This window comes from Cynocephalus volans, chromosome 6 (genome assembly GCF_027409185.1).
Source record: "Cynocephalus volans isolate mCynVol1 chromosome 6, mCynVol1.pri, whole genome shotgun sequence".
NCBI classification, from domain to species: Eukaryota; Metazoa; Chordata; class Mammalia; order Dermoptera; family Cynocephalidae; genus Cynocephalus; species Cynocephalus volans.
This window is the reverse complement of record NC_084465.1, coordinates 23,463,936-23,485,870: the sequence shown is the minus strand read 5'-3', so window position 1 is coordinate 23,485,870 and position 21,935 is coordinate 23,463,936. Positions and strand designations below refer to the sequence as shown.

At 36.6% G+C, this 21,935-nt stretch overlaps 1 protein-coding gene across 1 annotated transcript in view; it reads right to left on the bottom strand.

Annotated features, from left to right (window-relative positions):
* Positions 1 to 21,935, bottom strand: part of CHCHD3 (coiled-coil-helix-coiled-coil-helix domain containing 3) — a 290,998-nt gene that overhangs the window by 180,403 nt on the left and 88,660 nt on the right. Inside the window, exon 4 of the mRNA XM_063099894.1 lies at positions 9,185 to 9,302. Within this exon, the coding sequence (XP_062955964.1) occupies positions 9,185 to 9,302 (118 nt within the window). The remainder of the gene's footprint in view (positions 1 to 9,184; positions 9,303 to 21,935) is intronic.

Here is a 21,935-nt window from a genome sequence, read left to right as displayed (position 1 = left end):
AGACCAAAACTTTAGTTCTAATATGTATCACTCAATGTCTCACTCTTAAACAGATTATTCTTAATCCCTGATAGTGTTATAATTATGAATACATTATTTTAATAAGCAACACAAAGGGGCCTACTTGAGTGGTTATGGTTGCCTTGCCTTTATGCTGCATAGGCCCATAATGCTATGTTTTTTTTACTTCCTGTGCATGTGCATTACATTCATGACTTCTGGCTGCCTTTTTAATTTGTCTGCAGTAATTTCTGTTTGTCTATGTGGCTGTCCCTCACAGTCCCTTCATCCTTTCTAATAAAATGGATCACACCCCTTATAGGTGTTTTAAAAATTAAATTAGCTAAATTGTGCACAAAATAAGATCACCTATGCATTGGAGATCTGAGTTGTAGCCCTGGCTCTATCTCTGTGCAACCTTTAAGTTCATAGTCTCTTTGAACATTTGTTTTATCATCTCTAACCATGTCCTACCCATATCAAACACCCAATGGGTTACTGAATTTGAAAGCTCGTGGTTAAGTGAAAAGTACTAAAAACAATTACCAATTTTTTTGTGTGATGCTGGTTATTAGAAAAGCTCATAAGCTTTATGACACTAACTAGAAACATTTTGTAATTCCTTTTGAGTTTAGAGCTATAGTTCTAGGTGATCAGCTGTGTTTCTGCAAATCAAATATGTGACCTATAGATAGGTAAGACAGAATTTAAAACAGGTGCATACATTGGACTAAGGAAACTGCAAAAGGATAATGTTTAATTTCTAAGCAGTCTTTATAATATCCAATAAAACAGGCCCATGACACTGATGTTCTTTCTCATCAAGAGAATATTAAACACAAATCTGTAATTAAATTTACAGTCAGTGTTTGGAACAGCAGAGGATATTTAAATACACAGCTAAGTATGAAACTTTCTAAACCTTTGTCATAAAAGATGGAAGACACAGGGAAAATAACTAGAAAATGCCAAACATTTAATCTAATCAACAAATTTCTGTGACAATGAAGATATCGAAAATTTTAACACAAGTAATCATAAATTATTGGTGATCATTCCATTATATTTTTCTGAAAATAGCTTGCCGCTGAGTAAATCATATTCTGCCTGGGGCTATGTAGCTTACCTCGAATTATTTCAGAATCATCTAAAATGACTCATTTTTCTATTAAAATGATGAATGGGCTAAATGAGGTATGTAATAAATACTGCAGGTTTGTAAACAGATTCCTGCTCTCTAGAGAATGGAAGCCTTACTTCATTTGGTAATTCTGCCCTTCGGTATTTTCAGGAGAAGTCATCCTTAAACTATAGTTAGGAGAGAAAAGAGCAGAGTGAGTCACATTGAAACAAAATGGCGAATGTCTTTGTGGTTAAGGGAATGACCCTAGGGTAAACAAAAATAAATGCTGCTGTCCTCCCTGCCCCCATCAGCAGGGCACAGTTCAGAACACAAAAAAACACAGAGCATAACTCAATCCCATTTTGGAATCATATCTAAGCAATAAAAGCAGGAATATACAAAGAAAAATACAAAAAGAGCTGGGATATTCAACATTGTGAAGAATTTAATGTCCAATAAAAAAAAAATGAAGTAGCTCTCACTGCACATGGTATATCACATAGTAAACAATACTGCTATTCAATTTACTACTGAATTCACTAAACCACAGGCCCATGCACAATAGGTTGAAAGTGATTTACAAAAGTCTGTACCAGAACTGACAGTTGTGATACTTGATATGAAGACAAACTGGAAAGACTGCTGTTGAACAAAAAGGAGCTCTCTGCTTTACAGTCTCATTCAAAACATAATGTGCAAGATGCTTACTTGAGATTTGTCAGGATTGACAGGCTTGATTATGCTTATGTTAAACTTTTAATTTGTTACAGGTTAAAGCAAACACAGAGGGCCATACTTCTTAGCCTCTTCAGGAAAAAATGAGATTATGATGTCAGTTCAATGAAATTCCAAGGCCCTGATGATAGTTCATTTCAGACCAGGCCATGAAGCAAATATGTTAACAATAAATGCCAGGTCACTATAAAGAGATGGAATTATAACCAGCCCTTTGCACCTTAGTTACCTATGGATTTTTACTCAGTGAGTGCTCTCCATATTTCACCTGGACACACATAATGACCCAATGATAGGATGTCAATAAGCTATTTATGGCAGGGCTACCACATAAGACATCACTCAACAAGAGTTTCCCCAAGTATGAGAATGAAAATATAACACCACATTCTAAGCAGAGTTTCCCCATAGCTGTCTTTAAATATGACTAACTGCTCTCAAGAACATCAATAGCATTGTACTCAACTGCTGTCTTCTCTAATCACTTTGTCAACAAGGTCACACAGTCTGAGACAGTTCCTTGGAGACAGGAAACATCAGCAAACTGCAGTCACCTCTACACTGCCCACTGGATAGGCTCTCCAATCATGACAGTGAAATCTCCACTATCAGAAGAACACTCAGCCATTCTCTACCTCCAGACCCCTCAAAATCTGGTCAGCATGATTCGGTGCTTCTCTAAGGCTATTTGGTAATCCGAGAAATTTCTGCTAATCTGGATGAAGAAGGGATTTGACAATGTACGTTTGAAAAATATATGCATCTGAGTTAAGTTTTCAGTATACAAGCAATGTTAAAATTTGTAATCTCAGTCCTATTAATTCTTTGGGCTCTCAACATAAAGCCTGAAACAAAACATGTTTCTCCTTTTCCACTGCAGCAGCAAACATACCTGAAGCTGCCATGCCACTCCACAGAATATCTGATTAACAATCTCTTCATAAGGTTGTGTGCATTCTAGCTGAAAACTGTAATGCTGCCATAAAACACAGTAAGTAGGGACCACACGCAACAACAAAGAACATAAAGGGAGAATATAGGCTACAAATGCTTTGCCCTGGAAACTAGAATGGCCTGCTGAATCCAAACGCACAGGCAGCAAAATAACGCAACATGCCTCTGCTCTCACCTGTCTTTTGGGATGCTGTCCTCTGAATTTCCTGGTAAGCTGAGAAATTAACTGAGCAAGAGTTAGGAAAAAATGGGACTTGCAGATGGAGCCCAGATCCCATTCTCACCAATAACACTGAGGAAAATATTTTACACCTAAATGGCTCAAATCTCTCCAACATAAAGTGGAAATTCTGTATTTAAATAGTCCTCAAAAGTAAAAGCTCAAAGTCTTTAACTTCAATTTTGTCATTCAAAGCAAATTAATACTCTACATGGATCCAAATAATTGGGGCTTAGTTTTATGGCAAGAAAACCAGCCTATATAACCACAGGGAAAGCTTTAAAAGAGGTTATAATTAAAGTACTAAATTACACCAAAAAATGGTAAAAAGTTTAAAAAATGTTTTTAAGTGCCCAATAAAAGAACCCAGGATAACAACTGTTACTTTACAAGTTCATTCACATGGCTTTTTAATGATATTTAACCCCAAATAATCACTCTTACTCTTCTTTTACAAAGAAATTTTGATCATGAACCATGTTAATCATTTCAAAATTACAACCCCAACTGTACCCTTTGTCCTTGGGTAGAGCCTCCCTTATATTTGGGCAGCAGTGGTATCCTTATCCCCTTCCTTTAATTTAGTCATTTTTCTCCATACCCCAAATTCAAAACCTTTTTTTCATTTACCATGAAATTTCAACTGTCACAGTTTGAAGCATAAACAAAACAAAGAACTGAAAAGCACGCAGCACAAAATTAATCAATTCTTGATTGCTTCACTGGTGCATTTCAGACAAAAAGGAAACTGGGGATAAAAAGTGACATTTTGGTGAAAGTGTCACTTAAATTTGTAAAAATTAAATTTATACACTTGCCCACCCTACTTTTTTAGTGTTATTTTTTTCTAAACAATGTGAGGTTTTTTACAAATCCAAAAATTACAACATTAGAAGAAAAAAAAAAATCTGAGGTAAGAATGACCTTCCCCACAAATCCAAAACTTAACTGGAGAATCTTCAAGGAAAAGCAACCAGATCTAATTCATCTTTGCATCCCCAGCAACTAATAGTGCCTAGCACACAGTGGGTGTTTAATAAATTTGTGATGGAGGGGAATATAGAAAGTGACCAAAATATCTAATTATCTGACTGATGTTGTCGCCAAGAGCTGAAGAAAACAATTAGCGCAATATCTGAGGCCAGGACCTTCCCCAATTCTACACTGAAGTCATACTTCTATATATACTTAACCCAGGACATTTAAGTTGATTGCTAATTCTTTGCAAAATGACACAGAGTTGCTAATACTAGAAACTTTGTCATTAGCCTTGATGCTTCTCTCAAACCTTCAAACCTAAAATATTTCTTACATCTCTTCTCTCTGCAGCCCCTTAGGCACCACCTGTTCTCACTTGGATTAGTGCAAGTCTTTCTAACTGGCCTCTGTGCTTCCAGTCATTTCCTCCTCTCTTCCATCCCTCACACTTCACTAGAGTGAGGTATCAAAATGCCTTTCTAACCATTTCATTACTCTCCTTCAACCTTTCCTACATATCTAGTCCAAGGTTCTTTGCAGGTCCCCCAACTACTTCTGCCTCATCCCTCAACTCCCCTTGCCCTGTACTTCCCCCTCAGCAGCTCGGTAGTATCTCAGCAACCCCATGGTCCATGCTTTTGCCCACAATACCCTACAGGCTGTAGCACCCCTACTCCTCACCCAGTGGGGATATAAGTCCTACTCACAGTGCAAGGTTCAGCTCAGGCATCACTTCCCTAGAAAAATTTTTTATTCTTCCCCACTTCCTCCCTCTTGTTTCCAGGGCTTGAGTAGATTTCCTTATTCATTTATTCAATCAATAAATATTTACTGATTGCTTACTGTTTGCTTGGCACTGGCATATATTAGGCACTCATATGTGTCAAACAAATGAAAGCAGGTATAACAATGAGTTAAAAGGAAGACAAAGTCCCCACTTTCAAAAAAGTAAGAATTCTCACAAGACTGTAAGAAGCATGGCTCTACCTCAGATTTAGCACTTTTAAACATTATTTTTAATGATCTGTCTCCCACGTTATACTGTGAATTCCTTAAGGATGGAATTTTGTCTTTTTCATTTATAAGTCCTTAGTACCTAGCAAAGTACTTTTCATACAGTAAGCACTCAAGAAAACACTGGTCCAAAAAGTGAAGGAAACTCTCATATTTGAATTTATATGCTCCAGAATATTTAAGTAAATATTGCCTTAAGTAAGTAAATTGAGGCTTCCTTTAAAGTTTAGATGTTTAAAAAAAAAAAATAGTACATAGCTCTGTAGTGATAAAAAATGACTAATGTTAAATCAGCATATATTAATAAGATAGAAAAAAAGAGTAAATCAAAAATTTAATTAGCATTTTAAAAAGAAATCAAATATAATTGCAAAGTCAAAAAACCCAACCCACTACTCTTTAATTTAAAAAAAAAAAAAAAACTAATGACATAGTAAATATTAGATTATATGTACAAGATCTTAAAGATACACAAAATGTCAAGTTGCATTAGCTTTACAGATTTCCTGGTCCTGTCCTTTTAATTAGTCTCCATCCTATATGGTGATACTTTCCTGCTCTTAAGAAGCATACCATTAATGAGAATTTCACTTAACATTTTCATACAGGTAAAATCATCAATGAACTGCTTCCCCAAGACCTCTGGATAAAATCAGCTGATTAAACACTGGCAGCAATCAGCACAAGGTAGAGAGAGAGGCTGATATATTCTTCTAGAATCTGGATTGGAATTAACAGCTTCCCCAGCTAAAGTAATTCATCCAAAAGGAAAGTTTTGATCTGATCCTATTTTAAAACTTCGACAACAGGGCCATCATGACTTTGCCCTTCAAAAAGCTTCAATAAAGCTAGATGCTAAAACAACTGTGGGAAGAAAAGCCTGGACTCATATCCAAGGAGACAGCAATCTAAATGTCAACTGTTAGAGAGCAGGGAATACTGGGCGAGTAAGGGTAGTTTTATTTCACAGTACCAACATCACATCAGGCACCCCACCCCCCAATCGTGTTCTCTTGAAAGACAATTTTTTAATTACTTTAAATGTGTAAAACTCAACTTTTACTTTCTTATAGGCTGCAACATTTGGTTTCTAAATAAAGATGAACAAACCAATGTTTGGCCATCACTCAAAGAGCCTCACATATTAGAGTTAACAATGGCAGCAATAGGGCCCCAACACTCAGAGCAGAACAATGCTAACATTTTGGGAGTGACCCTCACATGAATCACAGGTTCTGAAGACGCACAACTCTCTAGCTGGGGATCAAGAGGCTAAGGTACATCAGCAGGCTCACAATCACTTTCTATACCACATGAGTCTGTTTTAAAAAGGGTGTAGGATGCAGAATCTGAAAACCTGTATGGAATACATAGATGGGGGGAATGGATGCACAAAGAGCTTTGTACCTCCGAACATTAATGATTGGTGACAATAATATTTATTTCCTTAGTAATTTTTATATTTTCCAAATTTTCTATAATATCCTTGCATTATTTTAATTATTAGGGAGAAAGAAACCTATACCACATAGTCTACATGTTTTAAAATTCAAAGGTTATTGTAAGAGCTATACAAAAGTATGTACACAGTTTTCTATGTTTGGGGAAATACATTTACACACACAAATATAAATGCTTTATACAAACTTGGTGGGATATGAAAAGGAATACAAAAACAATAAACCAGAATATTAATGGTAATTATCTCTGGATAGTGGTACTTCGAGTGATTTTAACATTTTTTGTAATTATTTTCTGATCTTTATCCAATGAATATGTATGGCTTCTATAATAATAAGTAATAACAAAAAAGAATTTGATAAATAACATGGGATTTATCAGGTACATAACTTGCCATAAGCAGCCATATTACTGTGGCCACTGTATATACCACTGAAATGTCTGAGAACACTCAAGCCAAGAAGAAACCCTTTGAATCAGCTATCACCCTACTATATAAATTCTACTTTTATTCCATAAGTGCTTTGAGGGCTCTATTTGACCAATACTATGACAGATGCTAAAATTCAGGAGTTCTGAGTACTGCAATTTGCCATCTATACCCAACCCCAAAATCAGTAAAGAAGAGATCTACAAAGCAGAATGTACAAACACCAGTTTCTCATGTTAAACAGCTAAACAAAAAAAATAAAATCAGACAATAGACAAGATTTATTAAGTAAAAAGCGAAAATAAGATAAAGATATGCTGTTCCAACCATGCCATATTACATATTCTTGTTATTGTTGGGTATCTTTTTGTACTTCCACATATTTTGTGAAAACTTTCCTCTTCTTTTGCCTTGCCGTGTGCACATGCATGTATGTTTTTAATGAGTTTTTGAGTCTTGCTTGTCTCCAAGAACTAAGAGAAAAAGGCAATGTGTCCAAATTCAGGTGAAGAGAGGTAGAGGAAAGAGAGCTTCAAGGATGAGATGAAAAAGGGCCAAAGCGAGGGACAAAGAAAAACGCCAGTCAAGAATTCTAATCACTGGACACTAAGAATTTTGCTCCACCACCTTCCTCAAAAATGAACATTTTAACCTTCACCAGTCCATACTTAGCCTTCAACTTGGGAGACTTTAATATGTATGGAAATGACCTTTCAACTCACTGGCCTGACATTTTCCCGACTTCGTCAAAAAACCTTTCAGCTTAGAGGCAGAGGAGATGTGATCAACTGAATTACTCAACACTGAACACCTTTAATTCTTACATTAGTACCCTTTCACCATGACTGACTTTCCTCCCATCTCTCGTATTACCCATTTCCACTCAAATGTGTGTGTGATCCTCATGGCAGCTGCCAAGAAGCCCACCAACGTTCCTTTCTTAATCTATCTATCACCTCTGTTCTTGCTTCACTATCTACCTACACAGTCTGGACCCCAGATGAGTCACTGAAGAAATGGATTCATGACAGATTGACATCCTTTTCTTTTCTCTATTTGGCTCTGGTCATAGGCTAGCCTCTCAAAGAAATGACCGAAGTAAAGAGTAGAAGAGACAGAAACTGACTCTTGCCTTACAAAGGTGTAAAGATTTCCAATTGCCTGCTGACCTAGGAACATCTCCATCACTCTCACGTTCCAAGTTCTCCACTATATGATCTCATTTTCCCTCTCCAATTAATTCCCAACTGTAGGTTCTGAGAAGTTACATCTGGGTTTCCAGGAAGGCCAAAGTAGAGGCTGAGCAGTCAGAACTCGAGGCTTCAACCACAGCAGCTCCATTTTTATCTAACAATGGGACATCATTTAATAAAGTATGTTGAATACAGAAGACAGAACATTATTTGGCCACTAAAAACTACATTTCAGAATAATATTCAGTGATATAGGAAAATGTTCATGATGATTAATGCTATATATAGCATTATCCTAATTCTTAAATACGTAATAGACCTAGAAAAAAAAGTCTAAAGGGAAACACACCCAGTGTAAACTATGATTATGTCAGAAAGACAGACTTATGGGTGCCTTTTAAATTTTTTTTTATTAATAACTCTTTTTTAAAAAACTTGCTAGGGCCAGCCCATGGCTCACTTGGGAGAGCATGGTGCTGACAACACCAAGTCAAGGATTAAGATCCCCTTACCGGTCATCTTTTTAAAAAAAAAAAAACTCACTTATGTAACATTGTAAAAAAACTTTTAATTTTAGTTAAAAAAAAGTATTTGTTCTCTTAAAAAAGATTGTTCCCAAAGGCCCTTGCTCTGTATTTTGCTGTTTCTAAAGCCCAGGAAGTGATTGATTCAACCTTCTTCACCTTTGCTGGAGTTCTCCCAGACTAACATCTGGTAGTTTTCAGCAGGGAGAGAAAGAAGGCCACGCTGCTGGCCTCAGAGGTTTCAAACATAATAAAACCAAAAGCAAGGGAGAAACAAACAACATTCCATTCCTTCAGGCATGACACAGGTACACGTATCTTTGTGCTGGTCTTTAATTCAATACTTCTAAAGTAACCTGCCTTAAAGTCCTTCATGGTTAATCTTAACAAATTACCAGCTATTTGTGAAAGGCAAAAATCAAGACAATCTAAGCAAAGACAACATGAACATATATTATCAACTCTAAAAGTTGGCACACAGTACTCAGCTTTTCCCAAACATCAGTGATTTCCTCATAGGCAAGACATTTCTACTAAATCTTTAATACCCACCAGGTGCTTTGCCTTAGAGCGTTCCTCCTCACTTGATATCCTCTCTCGAAGGATAGCTCTGGTTAACTGCTCGTTAGCAGCAGCCCTCTCCCGCTCCAGCTCTTTGCCTTGCTTTAGTCTGAAAAGACAAAAGAAAGTCAAACTTAGAAAAAATATTTTATTAGCTGACATTATTTTGGTTAAATGAAATAATTAAATAAAAAGATAAAAACATACAGCCATAAGTGTCAATATCTGAAATCATCTTGGCCCATAATTTATCAAAAGCAGATAAATTAATCCCCATGCAGCCTTTATCCAAGCATTTAAAATAAAAGAATTCAAAAACATGAAGAAGCTTTTTAATTTGGCTGCCAAACATTTCTGAGTTTCACAAAGTTCTTATGGAAAAAGTGGCATCTGCCCACCTAAAAATTCCATCCCTGGTACATCTATCCACCTCTAGAAATTGAAGTAATAAAACTTATTAAGAAATGTGAAAAATATTTGAAGATAACCACATCTTCCCTTCAAAACTGACTCAACTATTTATTTAATACACACCAGGCACTGTACTAGGCATTAAGGACACAGTGGTGAGCCAGAAGGGCAGGTCCCTGCGCTTGTGGATCTTAAATTACAACAGGGAAGGCAGACATTTGAGAACTAACAACACAATAAAGACGTCTTTCTTCCTAGTATATCACCCCCATTTCCCAGCAATCCTTTGTGGCTACATCTTTCAACAGCAGGGCTCCTTCACTTCTGGAATGATTCCAATTTGTCCCTTCGCTCCAAACTAAATCTAACACCCCAGATATGGTCTAGCAAAATAAGACAGCACATCCTTACCTCCCTGGATCATCACACAATACTAATTCTATTAAGGAAGCATAAGATTGCATTAGGTTTATCAGTAGCATCATCACACAATTAGATCATCTTAAGTTACAATCCACTAAAACCCTTAACTGATAAAGATAAATAACTCTGGCATCAATTTTTGCCATAGTGCCTAGCACATAAAGGCATTCGGTGATCACTGAATGAAAGAACATTTCAGTCTGATTTCAGGGACAAAGGCTTTCTGATTACCTTTTCTTCGTGGAGAGAACAACCCCTCCATACCATCATATTCCCAAAGGTATAAGCTATACTTTAAAAAGAAAAGGTAAAATTGTTATGTTGGTGTTAAGTCAGATGCTGAGTGAAATCTATAAGTGTGAATGATGAGCACCAAATTCTACTTAGTACTAACCTACCAAATTTTAGTTTTAAAAAGATTCTTGAGAAGAACTAAAGATTTAAAAAAATTGTTACTATTTTTAAATTGTCACACCATCCTCATACTCTGGAATTCTCAGAAATCAATTACAGGAAAAAAAAAAAAATCACCTTGTAAATATATATGTTCCAACGTTATAATGCTTCACCCCTAAAAATTAAACTTGCGTTGTTTTGTGTCTTAAATAAAGAATACTAACAGAAACAAATTTCAACCTGCACTATAAAATTCTCTAATGCAAAAGTAACCTTTAGGAAACTTCCTAAGCAATAAGCAAGGACCATACAATAAATTTAGCAACATCAATAATATCAGCATATTAACTTCACTGGAAATGTACCAGAGAACAGCAATAATTACAAGTCACTCTTCTTTCTTAGAGCTACAGAATAGGCCATAAGCCAGAAGCAGAAGTATTACCTTGAAACTTGTTAGAAAGGCAAATTCCTGGACACCACCCCACACCTAATGAATCAGAAACTTCATGTGATTCTGATACATGCTAAAGTTTAAGAGCTCCAGCCCTCAATTACCAAAATATACTTTTACCCAAATAAATCCTGAAAGATATGTAATAAGGAAAGTAACATCAAAAGTGAAATGGTCCACATGAGGACATTGCACTAACAACTGCTGAGGTTACTATATCAGATTATAAAACCGTACATTTATTTTTTATGAGCATATAACCTACAAGTAAAAAATAATACCTATTTTACATGTGAGGTGAAAACTAAAAATAATAAAATTAGTATCATTTATGGATGGATGCCTACTGTGTGCCAAGTACTATGCTAGGAACTTTACACGTATATAGAAAACTTTTATAAAAATGTTATTAGTTCAGGAACATAAAATGAATTCTACACAACTAGATTTTATCATATCTACCACAACTTGTGTATCAAATTTTAAAGTGGTGTTTATTTTAACAATAACTGGATATTTTTTTCTAATTGAGTTTACTCATATATGGCATAAATTTTAATTACAAATGGAGTTATAAGTGGTTTAACTTTAAGAAATATAGCATCATGAAATTTTGGCAAGTTAATGAGAAAAAAGCAAAAAAAAAAAAAAACCCACAAAAGCTTTCAATGTTATAATAAAAACAAAGATTATTCAGCTTGCCATACTTGGTACAGATTTACAAACTCTGGAATTGGACCCCTGAGTCCCAATCAAAGCTCTACACTTACTAGCTGAATACTTCAGTTAACCTCCCTGAGTTCTTTTGTTCTCATGGGTAAAATGGATTGGTGTAATACCTACCTTACAGGTTTCTATATAAGCAGAGCACTCAGCACAATGGCCACAATATAATAAGCACTCAACAAAAGTTAGGTAAGTAGCAGAAAAATAATAGTACCCACTTTGGGGTCAGGAATACAGAGAAAGCAGTGCTTTTCTGAAATGAAGAAAATCTCCAAATTCACTAAATACACTGTGACCACATAACAGTTTTGTCTTTTCCACTTCTTTTCCAATTTTTCTCCAGTAAGAAGTATTGCTTTATTATAATTATCTTCAATGAATTGTAAAATTGACTTGAGCAGCCCTACCTTCTCACACGCTTCTTTCTTTCCTTCCCACTTGCCTATAAGCTCCATAGGCAAGTGCTATATCCCCAGCACTTATAACAGTGCCTGCTACACAGTGAGCACTCAAAGATTTTTTGAAAGTAGGCATGTGTGTATAAATGAATGACATATTTCCAACCAGAGACAAAAATGGTAAACAAGCTACAGAAAACAGAAGACTAGAGGATAGAAGAAACAACCAGAGAGACAAGCTAAAACCTACAAGGGCCTAACCACAATGTTATATGTGGCACATATATAATATAATCTCAGACTACACTAAATAACCTACAAAAGAAAGGTGCCACGACACTCCACAGCTTCTGGATCAACAACTCTCTTGGCTTCAGAGAGATTGTCAGCAGCACAAATGGATTAAAAAGAAAATTATTTTCCTTTATCCTTACAAATAGAACTGCACAAATTCTCAAATAGTTTATTTTAAAGGAATGTCTGTAAATAAAATTTTTGTAAAAAGGTTTGTGTATCTTTGGGGAGTTTAGCAGTAGGATCCAGAACAAATTCTCATTTCCTGTGAACAAATTAGCTGTAAATTCTAATAAACCTCAGTTTTCTCAGCTTTGAAAATTGAAGGTTGAATTATACAATCTTAAAATCACTCGCAGCTAAACATTTTTTACAAACACCGTACCTTAAGTATATTACTCCCTATTCTATAAAAAGCCTTAGAAAAGGTAGTGGTATGCTTTAAATGAAACAAGGAGTACTATCTCCAGATTTTATACTGCTATAATTTCCACTCAAGGGGCATTTATATTTCTACTCTTATCCTTAGATTTCCGATGACTTGACAAAAACCGTACACTAGACAACAGTAAGTGGAATTCAAAAATTCATTCAGTATATAATTACTATTTTGATCGCTAAGAATAAAGTGGTGAGCAAGAGAGACAGTCCCTGCCCTCATGAAGCTTAATTCTAAATGATAAATGCATTCTTTTTAAAAAGTAAGGTTGCTATAACACTACGTGGGTGGGGTTGGTATTGGACTTGATGTCCACAGGACATTAACTCAGCAACATGGGGAAGGAGAAAGTGTGTTAGGACAAGGAAACATCAATCAGGTCTAGAAGCACCAGGAAAGGATCTCCTTTCATTAGAGTCTTGTGATGGCTTTGTCCCTGAAGCTTAAAATCACCTATGCAAGGAATTTTACTTTCTTTCAAATTATTTTGGAGGGCACAGTTTCAGATAAATGGTATACCAATTGAGGTTTTGTTTTGTCCAGTGCCTTTAGAAGTAAAAGCAACTTCTAATTTGTACTATTACTCACTTCCCCAACCCTCCCCTCCAAAAAATTCATCAACAGCAATATTTTCTTCTAATAAGTTTCCTCTTTCACTGATTCATGTAAATCACTTGAGCTACAACCATGTTGCCAAGAAAAACTGCTTATATTTTCAGAAGTTCCCAGTTCTTTTCAAAGCTTCCTGCCTGGTCTTCTCTGTTTTACATCCCATTAAGCTATTCTATTCAACGGTGACCAATAAAAGGTAGAGAGGTCTGTGTGGTCAACCAATTTTTCTCTTTCTTTAAGCCAAATAAGTGGTGACCCTGCTTTCTGGGCCTCTCTGAATGCTACTGCCCCAATGGCAGAGCTATAAAATCAGAAGCCATGTTATTTCATAAAAGCTCCCAGGGAAGAAGAGTGAAGTTCTCACCTTACATTTAATGTCCCTGTTAGGTGAAAAGAAGGCATGAGATAAAATAAGTCTTTCATTATTAACTTGGGTTTCCAAAGATTTAAGAATTATCTCAAAACAAAATTAACATACCATGTTTCTTAGCGAATACATTCCCTTTTTTAATTTACTGGCATTTTGCACTTATTTCAGATCTCCTGATCTAATAGTATACTACATTAAACCTCTGATTTAAGTTTCATTTAAATTTCCTTCTTTTACATACATATCTCTCCTCATTTAAATTCTCTAGAATTTTAAGCAAAGAAGTAGTTTAGTGTAAACTTTTCTTATTTGCATTAAGTAATTGGACAGCTTGCCTAAGCTTAATGAAACAAATACCAGTCAGTGCTGTCCTTATACTTCAAGCCCTAGCAACTTAGCTCATTTTCTCAAAATATTCAGTCAGGTGAGAGACTTAAAATACACCCCAAAAATGAATTTCTAAAAACCAGCCAAATCTCCTCTAATGAATATTATTACATGTGCTTTTAAATGGAAAAAAAATAAGTAAACTGTACTCAAATACATTCAACTTTCATAGACATCTGGTATAAAATCTAGTTCTATATATTTCGGTCCCAGTGTAAAAACCAGCCGGTACTATTTTATTCCGAAGGACCTAAAGATTGTAAGAAAGTGGGAAGGGAATTTAAAGATAACTTTAGCTAGGCATTTTTTATATATTGAACTCTGTTATCCTCCATGAGGGAGGCATTACCATCTCCATTTTTAACATGAGAAAAACTGAAAGCACACCAGAGGCACAAAACACCCTGATCTGATTCCAAAGCCATGTTTCTAAAACCTCCTAAAGAGTAACACCCCTCTCCCTCAACACAAATTAGTTTCCATTGCATCACTTATCTTTGTGGTCATATAAGTACAGTTTTTAAATTCTATATTACTCATGGTTATTTTCAAATAAGCTCTTTTTTATTTGTTTTCACTATTTCAAGTCGGAGTTTGCCAGAGACTAGATTATTACCAGCCTTTTCCCAAAGTGGTTTGGCCTCCGATGGTCCTAAATGTTTCTCTAAATTTGGACACTGCTCATTTGGTCATTCACAAATACTCAGATTTATCTTCATTTAGGCTGACAAATAAGTATTGTATACAATTCTAGCTTAGAAAATTATAATTTAATGTATAAGGCCATTCTACTACTGAGAGAAAGTTGGTAAGAACCTCAGATAATGGGCTAGAATAAATGGAAAACCAAGAATGTTAAAGTGATTTGACTAAATGATTTATTAAAAAGTGAACTATAACCATTATACACAGACAGTATCTGCAAAATATTGCAATGTACTTGACTCAGAAAGACTTTCCAACTCTGGAAGAGAAAAATGAGTGACTACAGCTCAAAGGTCATTTTTAATGCTAATGATGAATTTTATTTTAATGTTTTATACTTTGTCAGAACATGCTGAACTAGCATTCAAAATACCATTTACTATATTTTTTTAAACAGACAACCTGAGCCGGATAATTCACGAACTAATTACCAGACTACTAAAAATAATGGCAGAACAAGTATACAAGTTTCTATTAATAAGACTTCACGCTTTACACTTCAAGTATACTTTTTGTACTTTTACTTACAAAAATAAAAGTACACATCAAGCTGGACACTTTTCAGCTCAAATTATTTCAAATCTTGGAAGAAAATGTACAAGGATTGAGTCTTCAAAATAAATACATGAACATGAATGTAGATTAATATTGCCATGTTAAATTCACATGTAATACATGTAATGTGTGACAGACAGAGTTAGCATTTATTATGCTTACTTTGTGCCAGGTACAGTTCTAAGCATTTGACAGGTGTAACTTAATTAATCCTCACAACAACTTTATTGAATCATTACATGTCAGATGAAAAGCTAAGGCACACAGAAATTGTGCAAAACTGAGGCTTACAGAAGTTATAAGTAATTTACCCGAAGTCACTGGTTAGTGAAAGGTGTAGCCAGGATTAAACTTAAGACAGTCTGACTTCAGAGTCTGCAATCTTAGAGAAAATACACACAAATATATAATGCCAATAGAATGTAAGTGGCATGGGGGTTAGAACTTTTTCTTAAGTACCACTGCAAACCAGACTCTAAATAGTGCCTGGCTCTTGGTAGTCATTCAATAAATATTTCTGAAAGAATGAATACAGAGTATGAACATATTTTAATAAATATTATTGGACATAGGTATTCTTTATATAATGATAACTTAGCAATATCTCTTCATATAATAGTAATTTTGCAATAAACAGATGTGTCTTAGAAAGTTGAATGATCTGAAATCTAGCAAACTATATATAGTCATGCGCCACATAATGATATTTTGGTCAATAGACCACATATACCACAGTGGTCCCATAAGATTATAATTGAAAAATTCCTATTACCTAGTAACTTTGTAGTCATCATAACATCCTAGTGCAATGCGTTATTCACATGTCTATGGTAATGCTGTATAAACAAACCTACCGAGCTGCCAGTCATATAAAAGTATACACATACAATTATGTACAGTACATGATACTTGATAATGATTAATAAACAACTATGTTGCTGGTTTATGCATTTACTATACTATACTTTTTATCATTGTTTTTGGGTGTACTCAGTCTATTCATAAAAAACAAGTTACCTACAAAACAGCTTCAGGTAGGTCCTTCAGGAGGTATTCCAGAAGAAGGCACTGTTATCACAGGAGATGACAGCTTCATGCATGTTATTGCCCCTGAAGACCTTCCAGGAGATGTGGAAGTAGAAGATGATGATACTGATGATCCTGACTCTGTCTAGGCTTAGGCTAATGTGTGTGTTTGTGTCTTAGTTTTTAATAAAAAGGTTTAAAAAGTTTTTTTTAAAAATTTTTAATAGAAAAAATCTTATAGAATAAGGATATAAATAAAACTTTTTTGTACAGCTGTACAATGTGTTTGCATTTTAAGCTGTCATTACAAAAGAGTCAAAAAGATTTTTAAAATTTTAAGTCTATAAAAAATTTACAGTAAGCTAATGTTAATCTATTATTGAAGGAAAAAAATTTTATAAAAATTTTTAATATTTTATAAAAAATTTTTTAGTGTAGCCTAACTGTACAGTGTTTATAAAGTCTATAGTAGTGTGCAGTGATACCTAGACCTTCACATTCACTCACCACTCACTCACTGACTTACCTGGAGCAATGTCCAGTCCTGCAAGCTCCACTCCTGGTAAGTGCCCTAGACTAGTCTACCACTTTTTATCTTTCATATCATATTTTTACTGTACCTTTTGTATGTTTAGATATGTTTTGATACACAAATACCTACCATTGTGTTACAATTGCCTACAGTATTCATTATAGTACTATACTGTACAGGTTTGTAGCCTAAGAGCAATAGGCTACAACCATATAGCCCAGGTGTGCGTAGTAGGCTATACCATGTAGATTTGCATAAGTATGCTCTACGATATACACAACAACAAAATCACCTAATGACACATTTGTCAGAACACATCCCTGTCATTGAGTGATGCATGACCGTACTAAAGTGATAATACAGTTGGCCCTCCATATCCACGGGTTCTGCATCCGTGAATTCGACCAACAGCAGACCAAAAATACTGGGGGGAAAAATACAACAATAAAAAATACAAATAAAAAATACAGTATAACAACTATTTATATGCATTGTACTAGGTATTATAAGTAATCTAGAGATGATTTAAAATATATGGGAGGATGTGCACAGCTCACATGCAAATACTAAGCCATTTTATACAAGTGACTTTACAGTACACACGAATTTTGGTATCTGCAGGAAGTCCTGGAACCAATCTCCTGTGGATACCAAAGGATGACTGTATTTAACCAGTCCATATATTCAGAACTAGACCCAGTTCTGAATATAACCAAGAGGACATTTATTTTTGGTTATCTGTTTCTATATAAATATCACTTAAATTGGTACGCAGAATTTAACAAAGAAGTTTCCTTCCTTTCCACAAGAACATAAAAAAAAGTAATTTTATTTTAATTCACATTAAAATTTTGTCTCAATCTGGACATTTGCTTGTGTAGCTTCAAAATGATGCAGGCAGGAAAAACTCAGCCCATAACTGGAAGCCTACAACTATAATTGGGGATTACCCATAGCCATAATCCTATATGTTTTCATCTCTCCCTTCCAGATGACTGCCTCCCATTTACACTTTGTATATTACTTTGTACTTAAAGTCCCTATTTCAGTTCTCATTTGGGAACACGTACCACCTATACTGGGTTTTCTAGGAACTTCTTATCAAATACTTTCCTCTACTGAACTGAAAAAATATGTTTATATTTGAAAAGTATTCTGATTTTAGTTCACAGGTTATTGTCACCATATCCATGGCCTCTGCATCCACTCTCCTCAGGAATTCACAAACTCCTAGGAGGGAGTTACACAGCACCCAAAGCACCCTTGTCTTCCTCTACTAGAATGAATTATGGCCACTTCTTTGTCTAGTTTGAACTGAATATTTAGAGGCACCTTAAACTAAGATAATCGACTTTTTATCTTAAAGTATACATTGATTGCCATATATTATTCAAAATACAGCTGAATAACAGTGAGAGAGGGGAGGTAAAGACACCTGCCATTAAATTGTGCCATATCAGCAGGACTTGAAAATAACCAGTTTTATAGAAGTTGTGGAAGGAAATGCTCATGCGTGACCTATTACTATTAAAGGCTTGTTTAGAAAGAATCTACACTTTTGCCCTTGCATCCTCCCCTGCAGTGTCCTTCACTGGATAGGCACTGCAGCTGTCTACTAAGATGCTGGAGGAGGACAACCATCAGTCAGCTGGAAGGAAAAGGAACCGGAGGTGAAATGGAGACATCTCTGGGCAAATCCCTTCCACCAGCCCAGCTGGGCAAACTATCAGCTCCTCCAGCAACAACCAGCTCCTTCCCAATGGGTGGCTTGTGCCCTGGACAGATGACAACATGAAGTATCTTCCTCTTGGAGACAGAAAACTAGGGCGCTATTCCTGCTTCCCTGAGAGACATGGGTGCGTCTGCATTGAGAGGACTCAGCTACGAGGAAGTGAGAGACTCTCAGCAAATTTACCTATACTAAATATACATCAAGCTTTTTACACCATCTTGCACTTACGTTCTTTTTCATAAAAGACACATTTTTGCCAGGACACATATTTTGAAATTATGTCATCGGTAAGTCTTGGGTTTCCCTTTGGCCAGAGAAAGACATTGCCATTCCAAGCCTCGTAGAGGAAAACAATCAATATTTCTCTTCTTCTTCTCTATTTCAAAGGACCTTCCAGCTTGAACCAAACTGCAACCTCCCACCCTCCACCTGCATTTAGCCTCAGAGGTGGAGCTGACAGAGGTGGGTGTGGGTGGTCCTTCTGTTCCCCCATACACACACACACACACCCCCACACACACACACACCCCCACACACACACACCCCCACACACACACCCCAGAGGTGGAGCTGACAGAGGTGGGTGTGGGTGGTCCTTCTGTTCCCCCATACACACACACACACACACACACACACACACACACACACACACCCCCACACACACACCCCAGAGGTGGAGCTGACAGAGGTGGGTGTGGGTGGTCCTTCTGTTCCCCCATACACACACACACACACACACACACACACACACACACACACACCCCACACACACACACACCCCACACCACACACACACACACACCCACACACCCCAGAGGTGGAGCTGACAGAGGTGGGTGTGGGTGGTCCTTCTGTTCCCCCATACATACACACACACACACACACACACACACACCCTACACCCACACACACCCTACACCCACACACACACCCCAGAGGTGGAGCTGACAGAGGTGGGTGTGGGTGGTCCTTCTGTTCCCCCATACACACACACACACACACACACACCCTACACACACACACACCCCCCCCAGAGGTGGAGCTGACAGAGGTGGGTGTGGGTGGTCCTTCTGTTCACACACACACACACACACACACACACACACACACACCCTACACACACACACACACACACACACCCCAGAGGTGGAGCTGACAGAGGTGGGTGTGGGTGGTCCTTCTGTTCACACACACACACACACACAACACACAACACACAACACACACACACACACACACACACACACACACACACACACACACACACACACACACACACACACACACACACACACACACACACACACACACACACACACACACACACACACACACACACACACACACACACACACCCTAACTCACTTTGTCTCTTCTTATAGGAGATGATTTAACATTAAACCTTAGCACATCGCTCCATCAAGCCCAGAGGAAACATTTTTAAGGGAAAGAATGATTACACAAAGTCCTTTATTATTTTTTTTAAATCAAGTAGTCTTTGAATTTCTAACCATTTTTGATTTATATAGTGAGCTGCTAATTTGATTGACGCATAAAGGTTAATGACTGTTGTCTTTATAAACTGTGCCAGTTATCATTACATAATTGTGCTTCTTTATTCTATTTAGTGCTTATAACCTTCAATTGTATCTTTTCTCATACTTCTTTTTGTTTGGCACAGCTTTGCCAATCCATTAATTTTTAACCTTTACTAAGCTTAAAACAAATTACCTTGTTTCACCTGAATTTCATATAAATAATATATAGCTCTTGTTGTGTGTGTGCATTTTTTTAACATAATCTGGCAGCCTTCATCTTTAAATGGGTAATTGTGCTCAGTCACAATTATTAACAGTGTAATTGATACACTTTATTTCTTCCATTTTACACTATGTTTACCATTAATTTTACTTCGCTGTTTTCTTTTTTCACTTCTCTTGTCCTGATTGTTAAGTTACTATACACTTTCCCCACCACCAAAAAACATCTCACACCTGTTTAAAGACACAGTTTCTATTATTTTCCCAGCTACTGCCCCAGCAAACCCAGTAAGATGGAATCATTTTAATACCTGATTTTCTCCCAACCCAACTCTAAGCTAAGAGTTCAGTGTTTTTAAATTCATACCATTCTTAGGTTTTCTCCTCAAGGACATCTCTCCAAGGATTTTGGGGACTCCTTATTAGCCCTTGTATTAGTTGTTCCCAGTCTGTCATTCATGTACACAATAGCAAAGACTGATCTTCCAGAGAACTTCCCTTCCTCTTCATCTTCCTGTATATTTAAGTCTCTGTTGTAATTTATTTGGGTAAAATTCTTTTTTTAAGTGTTCTCCTAAAAAAGACTACTGTGTTAGGTCTTTAGCTATAACCCCAGGCTTCACACCCACCTCTTCTACTCTCTGCTTCATGATGCTGGAGCAGGAGCCTCTAATTTACATTTCTGCTTTGCAGCTGGGTCCCTGTTAGGACCCAACAGTGGGTGCCAAGGGAGACTGCAAGGCTGGAGACAGAAAAAGGAGCTGCTTCCTGTTTGCTCCCTAACATACCCCTCAGGACTCACACTACTTCACATCAGCAACAGCACTTTGCTCCTGCTGCAGCACCTGAATCCAGTCTGCAGTTCCTTCACGACTGCAAGGAGTCCAGTCCTGCCCACCAGCATACTCCTCAAAAATCTGAGTCCCAGACCCCTAGGCCTCTCCCCAGAGCTCAGAGGTATCAGCACCATCAGCCAGGAAGCATCCCTCCTGGGAGGTCTGAGCTGCAGTTGCACAGAGCCCCTCCAAGCTCCTATGTTTTAACAACCGCAGTCTCTTCCCATAGTTCCCCAGGTAAAAGATGGTACAGCTTTCTGCCTGTACTACCTCTGAAATACGCTGGAGCTGCACTGTCGGATACAGTCACCATAAGCCACATATGGCTAGTGAGCCCAGGAAATGTAGCTAGTCGAAATTGACATGCTGTAAGTATGAAAAAACTCACTGGATGTAGAAGACTTAGTATGAAAATAAGGATGCAATGTTTTGTTGTTAAATTTTATATTGATTACATGTTAACCTTTTAGGCACATGGGAAAAACGAATAGAATTATTTTCACCTATTTCTTTTGACATAGCTACTAGAAAATTTCATACATGGCCCATATTATATTTCTATTAAACGGCACTTCCTTGGCATTAGGTTTTTTGTTTGTGTTTGCCTTTTCAGCTCTTAAATTCCTCACTAACAACTTACATTAAATTCTCTCTGTAGAAATAACTGGTGTGTTTTGTCTCCTTAA